Here is an 8468-nt window from a genome sequence, read left to right on the forward strand (position 1 = left end):
AGTAACTGGGACTCAACAATAGCACCATGGAAGGACTCAGAGTGTCTGGTCTCAAGTTGTAATCCTAGAATTGGAATGTGGAAGTAGCTACAGAACCTGAGGAAGCCCTGCTTTCTGATGGCCCGCCATACTCAACACAAGGCTACCTGTTTCTCCCTGGATGTCCCTATCAATAAAGACCACCTCTCTTACCAGCCAGTTTTAGTATCTGTGTATTCTTTTGCTCATACTACCAACCAATCAATTCTAAAGAAAAATCTAAGCATATTTTCCTTGTTCAATCTTGCTGTTGCATAGAAAACATCGAACAAATAATATTTTCTCAACACCTTTTATTTTCTTGAAGATAGTTTCAATAAAAACAGTTGTGGCTTTTCCTAAATGAATTTTTTTTTTTTTTTTTTTTTTTGGTATGCGGGCCTCTCACTATCGTGGCTTCTCCCATTGCGGAGCACAGGCTCCAGACGCGCAGGCTCAGCGGCCATGGCTCACGGGCCCAGGCGCTCCGCGGAATGTGGCATCGTCCCAGACGGCGGCACGAACCCGTGACCCCTGCATCGGCAGGGAGACTCTCAACCACTGCGCCACCAGGGAAGCCCCCTAAATGAATTTTTTAAGGCTTCTAGTGATTCTCACCATTTCTCTTTGGGAACTCTCCAGATTTTGCTCCTTATATCCTTATATTCTTTTTTTTTTTTTTTGCGGTACGCGGGCCTCTCACTGTTGTGGCCTCCCCCGTTGCGGAGCACAGGCTCCAGACGCACAGGCTCAGCGACCATTGCCCACTGGCCCAGCCGCTCCGCGGCATGTGGGATCTTCCCGGACCGGGGCACAAACCCGTGTCCCCTGCATTGGCAGGTGGACTCCCAACCACTGCTCCACCAGGGAAGCCCCTTATATTCTTTTAAGAGCAGAGTGATCAAAAACTGGAGTATATGTTTGAAGTATGACTAATAAATCTAGCATAATGATTTTTCATTAATCATAATCTTTTCATTCCATAATAATTAATATATCCCAATGCAATGTTGGATTTCTTTCCCTTGAAGTAGGGAAACATGTAGGGGTTTCATTTAACAAGAAGTCAATTTTAACTTTCTGAACTCCCACCCTCACCCAACTTTGCTACTTAACAGATGATTGTTTTTGCATCTACAATTTACTTTCCACTTTGTCAAAGCCCTTAAAATATTTTATCTCCTTTAATATGATTAATGGATACTTAATGTTGGTGCCGATTTAAAAAATCTAACAGATTTATTTATTCTTTCACTTGGGTCTTGATAGAGTTGCCTGGGCTGCCAAAAAGCCATTGGAAATGGCCCTTGACGGAGCCCAGTAAGACCTAGGCCATGGAATGGAGGGAATGGATGGCAAATGCAAGCAATAGTTTTTAGTGACAGCAGCTGAGACTATAAAGAGAGTCACAGGCACAACAGGAGTGAGAGGGATTACCTTGTTTCTTAATGCAATTGAGTTGAGTGCTCCACGCACTCAACTCAATTGCATTCAGTCTCAGTGGGTGGTGGGTCAGTGAGTGGGCATGGGGAAAGGGTCAGGGCCAAAAGGGAAACTTCAGGAGGAGGAAAAGAAGAAGGGGAGGCATGGTCAAGGACAAGAAGACCTCCCAGGAGGCTTGTGCAGAGACCCAGGCCAGATCCTGAGAGAAGAGAACTGTTTTTATTCTGTATAAGAATGGGGAGGGAGAAATGGAGAGAGAGGACCTGAAAGAGAGAAATGTGCGAGAACCTGTAGTTGTTTAAGAACAAAGTTGGAAAACATTGTGGATGTTTTCACAACAAAAATATTAAAGGACAGGGAGTGGTCAAGATGCTCAAGGAACTCGGGAGAAGAACTGATGAACACAGTGAGAAGTTTAACAAAGAGTTAGAAAATATAAAGAAGAACCAAATAGAGCTGAAGGATAACTGAAATAAAAATACACTAGAAGGAATCAACAGCAGATTAGATGATACAGGGGAATAGAATAGCAAACTGAAAGACAGAGCAGTGGAAAACACTCAAGCTGAAGAGAAAAAGGAAAAACAAATTTAAAAAAATGAGGACAGTTTAAGAGACTTCTGAGACAATATCAAGCATACTAACATTCGCATTATACGGGTCCCAGAAGGAGAAGACAGAGAGAAAGGGACAGAGAACATACTTGAAGACATAATAGCTGAAGACTTCCCTAACCTGGGAGAGGAAACAGACATTCAGGTCCAGGAAGAACAGAGTCCCAAACAGGATCAACCCAAAGAGGATCACACTAAAACACGTTATTAAAATGGCAAAAATTAAAGATAAAGAGAGAATATTAAAAACAGCAAGGGAAAAACAAGTTACATATAAGGGAACTCCCATAAGGCTATCGGCTGACTTTTCAGCAGAAACTCTGCATGCCAGAAGGGAGTGGCATGATATATTTAAAGTGATGAATGGGAAAAACGTAAATACCCTACCCCACGAGGCTCTCATTCAGATTTGAAGGAGAGAGCAAAAGTTTTACAGACAAGCAAAAGTTAAAAGAGTTCAGCACTATGAAACCAGTTTTACCAGAAATGTTAACGGAACTTCTTTAAGCAGAAAAGAAAAGGCCACAACTAGAAATATAAAAATTATGAAAGGAAAAATCTCATTGGTAAAGGCAAATATACAATAAAGGTAGTAGATCAACTACTTATAAAGCCTAGTAGGAAGGTTAAAAGACAAATGTAGTAAAATCATCTATAGCCACAATAAGTAGTTAATGGAAACACAGAAAGATGTAAAATATGATGTCAAAAACAGTAATCATAGGAGGAGGGGAGTAAAAATGCAGGGTTGTTAAAATGCGTCTGAACTTAAGAGATCAGCAACTTAAAATAATCATACATAGATACAGATATAAAGATTACTATATATAAACCTCTGGTAATCACAAACCAAAAATCTATAATAGATACACACACACAGTTATTATTATTATTATTATTTTTTGCGGTACACGGGCCTCTCACTGTTGTGGCCTCTCCCGTTGCGGAGCACAGGCTCCGGACGCGCAGGCTCAGCGGCCATGGCTCACGGGCCCAGCCGCGCCGTGGCACGTGGGATCTTCCTGGATCAGAGTACGAACCCGCGTCCCCTGCCTCGACCACTGCACCACCAGGGAAGCCCCACACTGTTATTTTTAAATGGGTATTTGATACATGTAAAAGAAATAAATTCAGTTAGAATCTATTTTAGCACTGTAAACTGAATTGGTTTAAAAGCAACATCACCGAAAGCTCAATGAGTATCCACAGTGTCCAGGTTTTGGTCTTTAATACCATTACCCACAAAATGAAGCAGACTTCTTAAAGAAATGACTACTTCCAGGAATGGTGCAGGGGAATTACAAGGTGAGCATGGGAAAGCTTGGACCAGAAAGCAATGTTCATTAACAAACTATTAGGATCTTTTCAAAAACACATAGCCAGCTTTAAGGAATTCCCAGTGGCATAAGTTGTGATAATTTGAGCATGAAAAGGAATTGTGATTTTTGTGCAGGGGTCAGTAAACTATGGCCTACTGGCCAAATCTGGCTCACACCCTGTTTTTGTAAAATTTTTTTTGGAACAGAGCCAGGCCTATTCACATATGTATTATGTATGGCTGCTTTTGTGTTACAATGGCAGAGTTGAGCAGTTGTAACAGAGACCATATGGCCTGCAAAGCCTAAAATATTTACTATCTGGTACTTTTCAGAAAAGAGTTTGCTGACCGCAGTCTAGTGGATTAAAAAACAGAATATTGGAGTCCATAAATGATAATCAAAGAGATGAAGTCATTTGCATGTTGAAGTACTTAGGTTCAATGATCATGATGTCTGTAAATGCCTCAAAATGTTTCAACAAGAACATATAATTAAGTAGATGTAAACTATCTGATTTCTATCTTCATAGATTAGTGTTGACTGTTTTGAAATTCACATAAATAAATATACTTTTTGTGTGTGTCTGGCTTTTTTTTTTTCATGCAACATAATGTTTTTGATGCATCTGTGTTTTTGAGTGTATTATTTTGGTGTTATTCATGAAGGTTATTCCTGTGTGTGTCCATATCACTGTTGATGGATAATAGAGCTATTTCTAGTTTTGGCTATTGTGAACAAAGCTGCTATGAACATGCTTGTATAATTCCTTTCTGTAGACATGTGCATTCATTTTTCTTCAATACATACTTTGTAGTAGAATTGCTCAGTCACAGGGTAGGTGTACGTTATTAGAAACTGCCAGAACAGTTTTCCAGAATGACTGTGCGATTTTACCTTCTCAACAGCAGCAAGATATAAGTTATTCCACATTCTTGTCAGCATTTGCCATTCTCTGTCTTTGAAGTTTTACTTATTCTTATGGGTGCATAAAGGTATCTCATGGTAGTTTTAATTTGTGTTTCCCTAATAAGTAATGATACTGCACATCTCTTAGGTCTCTTGCCCATTTAGAAATTCTCTTTTGTGAAGAAAGTCTATTCCAGTATTTTGCTCATTTTTATATGGCTTAGCTTTTGTTATTATTTCTATGAGTTCTCTATACATTCAATACTAGAGTCATTTTCAGTTAAGAATATTGCAAATATCTTCTCCTAGTCTGTGGCTTGCCTTTTTACTTTATGGTGATTTTGGATGAGCAAAAGTTTTTAATTTTGATGAAATCTAGTTTCTTTATTTTTTCTTTTATTGCTAAGGCATCTTACTCTAAGACATCTCTCTTATCCCCAGATTGTGAATATATTTTCCTACATTTTCTTCTAGAAGCTTTAATGTTTTAACTTTCAGCTTTTACATATATGATTCATCGCCTGACCTCAGCATAATACTTAATCACTATAGAATCCATAGCTTGCTTGCAGACCACCAACCCAGACTCCCCCAAATTTTTACAACCTTTGATGTAAACACATTCACAATAGTTTCCTGCTCTGCTCTTTGATAACTACAGATCCTTGTACTTCCACCTCTCACTCTTTCTTTGGCCCTCTCTTTCCTTCTCTCTCCCCTTCGTATCCCTACAGCTGAGAAAACCAGAAAAACCTAAAACTGAGAAGAAAGACCTGGTCAATCTGTGCTCAGGAGCACAGGTTCTGGTTTGTAAAACTGATTCAGCCCTTGTGTGGCCTTGGACAAGTAACTTAAACTTTATGTGCTTCAATTCTTTCTTCTGTAAAATGGGCCTAATAGGAGCAGTCTACTTCATTCTGCCATTGTTAGCTGTGCCTAAATTTAGTAGCTACTCAATCAATAATGTTATACTTAGTAGAATCATCGTTTTCATTGTCATTATCCTCTGCATTATTTTTATTTATTTATTTATTTATTATTATTATTATTTTGCGGTATGCGGGCCTCTCACTGTTGTGGCCTCTCCCATTGCGGAGCACAGGTTCCGGATGCGCAGGCTCAGCGGCCATGGCTCATGGGCCCAGCCGCTCCACGGCATGTGGGATCTCCCCGGACCGGGGCACGAACCCGTGTCCCCTGCATCGGCAGGCGGACTCTCAACCACTGCGCCACCAGGGAAGCCCTCTCTGCATTATTTTTGAAAAACACTATGTTGATATTTTGCACCTTAGTTTTACGTCTTCAAGAAGTTATTGTAAATGGAATAATGGAATATGAACCTGTTGTGTTCTGCATAATGGCTCTGAGTTTTATTCATATTGTTGAGTACATCAAAAGTTTATTACTTTTTATTGCTGAGTAGTATTCCATTGCATGGATATACCACAATTTGTTTACCAGTGTCCTGATAATGGACATTTGGGTTGCTTCAAGTTTTGGCTATTGTGAATAAAAATGCTATGAACATTCTCACTACAATTTTTTTTGTATGGACATGTGTTTTTATTTCTCTTAGAAGAATATCTAGGTGAAGTGTTTCTGGGAACAAAAGGATATTTATGTAAATTTATGTTTAAATGTATAAGAAATTGTCAAACCAAAGTGGTTATAACATTTTACAGTCCCACTAAAAATGTATGAGAATTCCGGTTTTTCCACATCTTCACCAAGATTTGATGTTTTCAGACATTATAATTTTAGCCATGCTACTGAGTGGAGTGGTATCTCAAGGTAGTTTTAATATCTATTTCCCTGACAGCTAATGATATTGAACACTTTTTATGTGCTTACTGGCCATTAATATATCTTCCTCTTTGAAGTGTGTTTAAGCTTTTGCCTGTTTTAAAAAATGGGTGTTTCCGTTTTTAATCTGAACTGTAGTAGTTCATTATATATTCTGGAGACATAGTCTTTGTCAGATATCTTTTGTAACTATTTTCTTCCAATCTGTGACTTGACTTTTCACTTACCTAATGGTATATTTTCATGAGAAGACTTTTTAATGTTGTTAAAGTCTAATGTATCATTGTATTTTTTACTTCTTTTTGTGTCATATTTAGAAAATCTTTGCTTACTACCAGGTCACAAGGATATTCTCATGTATTTTCTTATAAAATGCTATAGCTTTAGTTTGTATGGTTTGATCTATGATCCAACTCAGATTAGCTTTTGTGTATATTGTGAGGTAGGGATTGTAGGTTTTTTCACTACATAGATATCCAGTTGTTCCAGCACTATTTATTGAAATGATATTCCTTTCCCCATTGAATAGCTCTAGTGTCTTTTTAAAAAAATAATTTGACCATATAAGGTGGGTCTGTTTCAGGTGTCTCAATTCAGTTCCATTTATCTATACATGTATCCTTTTGCCACTCCCATACTATCTTGTTTGTAGTAATAAACAGCTTGATAGTAAATCTTAAAGTCTTCCAGGGTTGACTTTTTCACACAGCTCAATAAATTTTGAAATGTGTATATACTAAAGTAGCCACCATGCACAGCAAGATATGCTGTCACTTAATCCCTCTCATTTAATTGCAGGATACGTGCCTTCACATATTATGGCTGACCTGTTAGCCAAAGATCCTCTATTGCAGCCTCCAGAGAAAAATCTCCAGTTACCTTCAGAGCTGATTGAGAGACAAAATATCTGCAACATTCAACAATGAATCTAGATTTTTTTGAAAAAAAAACTTCATTTTCCTTACACCCATGAATACAATTGTTTGATTTGCAATTTTCTATTCTTCGTAGGGACAGTCCCCTGGAAGGCCTACCCTAATTTACTAGGCTGATGGTTGAGTGTGGGGTTGCAAATTAAAGGCTGAAGTAGAATTTACTTTTATTGTATAGAAAAGATGATGGGGAGATGCTGAGGAAAGGCTTAGGGAAGAGTAAGTTGGAACTAGAAAGTTGATATTAGGATCTTGCAGTGATTGTCAGATTTCGTAGAAAAAGGAGTTAGATGCTACCTATCCAAAGGCGGAAAAAATGTTGGTGGAAAAAAACAATATTTAAAGGCATTTTATTAGGCCTTGTCATTTATATATCATCTTTCCTTTTCGTTTTTGTAAAATTGGCATAAAGCTGGCCTCATGTGTTTGTTATATGACTTCTGGAATGTGGATTTCCATTGAAAACTATTAAAATTAAAATATTCATTGTGAACGTCCTAGATTACTGGTCCCAACCTAAGGGACAAACCTACCTGGCTGAAGTGCCGTTCCTGGGTCTGTGTCATTAACAGTAGTTGCTTTCCCTAGTGTATTGGCTTTCGTATTTCCCCCACACCTGAAAGTCGTAGTTCATACCAGCCATAAACCGTTTCCTTTGCTAAAAGATTTTAAAGTACTCTTACCCCAAGTAAGTGCATTTAAAAAATTGACCTATCTGTTGCATCCTTGGAATCCATCAAAAGCCAAGGGAGAGACGTTCAAGTGCTACAAGTTCCAGTGCTGCCCATCTGGGGAGGCAAAGGGGCTGCTTACTCGCTGGCCGCCTGGCCACGGTTGTCTGCTTTGGCTCCAACTGCTCACGGAAACTCGACTCACCTTCACCACGCCGGGAGGACCGGGTCGCTGCGGACGCCGACTTCATCTTCAGGGTGCGTTCAGATGAGGAATTCGCATGGGATTTCTTCTTTTCCCTTAATCTGTTTTCACCTCGCCCTCTGTCTCTTCAAGACCGTTTTTGGATCCTGACTGGACAGGACTTAAAGGAGAGGCTTCCCGTCTCCTACAGGTCTCTTCCTGCCCGGACGTTACTGCCCGCGAGGGAGAACGAGAGGAGCTGGGAGGGCAGCGGGTGCCCGAGAACCACAAAGTCGCCGTGTGCGCCCGCGCGCACCGCGCCCCTGCGTCTCGCGGGCCGCTGGCAAATTGAATCAACACCGCCGGAAGCTTCTCTGCCGGCGCCACGCGAGGTGTGGGGCTCCCGACCCGGCGAGAGGGGCCCAGCTGAGGCGGCCCCGCCCTGCCCCCGGCCCCCGAGGACAGGCCCGGAAGAGGCCGATTTGGACCGGCGGAGCCAAGAAAAGTCTCAACCGCGACCCGGCCCCACGCTCCCGAGGTTTAAGGTCTCAAACCCTGAAGTCTTAGCGGACCGAGCG

The 8468-nt window shown here is 40.4% G+C and overlaps 1 protein-coding gene across 12 annotated transcripts in view; it reads right to left on the minus strand.

Moving 5' to 3' along the window:
- Positions 1–8468, minus strand: part of LOC137219263 (histone H2B type 2-F) — a 73052-nt gene that overhangs the window by 20760 nt on the left and 43824 nt on the right. For 9 of the 12 annotated variants that reach the window (XR_010941045.1, XR_010941046.1, XM_067727577.1 and 6 more), the window contains exon 1: positions 7912–8425. The exons of the other annotated variants lie outside the window; for them this stretch is intronic. Coding sequence is in view for 5 of the 9 variants with exons in the window: in XM_067727577.1 (XP_067583678.1) it covers positions 7912–7957 (46 nt within the window). In the remaining 4 variants the exon portion in view is untranslated. Of the gene's footprint in view, positions 1–7911; positions 8426–8468 lie in introns of those variants that run through there. 12 annotated transcript variants of the gene reach the window in all.

The sequence above is a fragment of the Pseudorca crassidens genome, chromosome 2 (assembly GCF_039906515.1).
Source record: "Pseudorca crassidens isolate mPseCra1 chromosome 2, mPseCra1.hap1, whole genome shotgun sequence".
NCBI classification, from domain to species: domain Eukaryota; kingdom Metazoa; phylum Chordata; class Mammalia; order Artiodactyla; family Delphinidae; genus Pseudorca; species Pseudorca crassidens.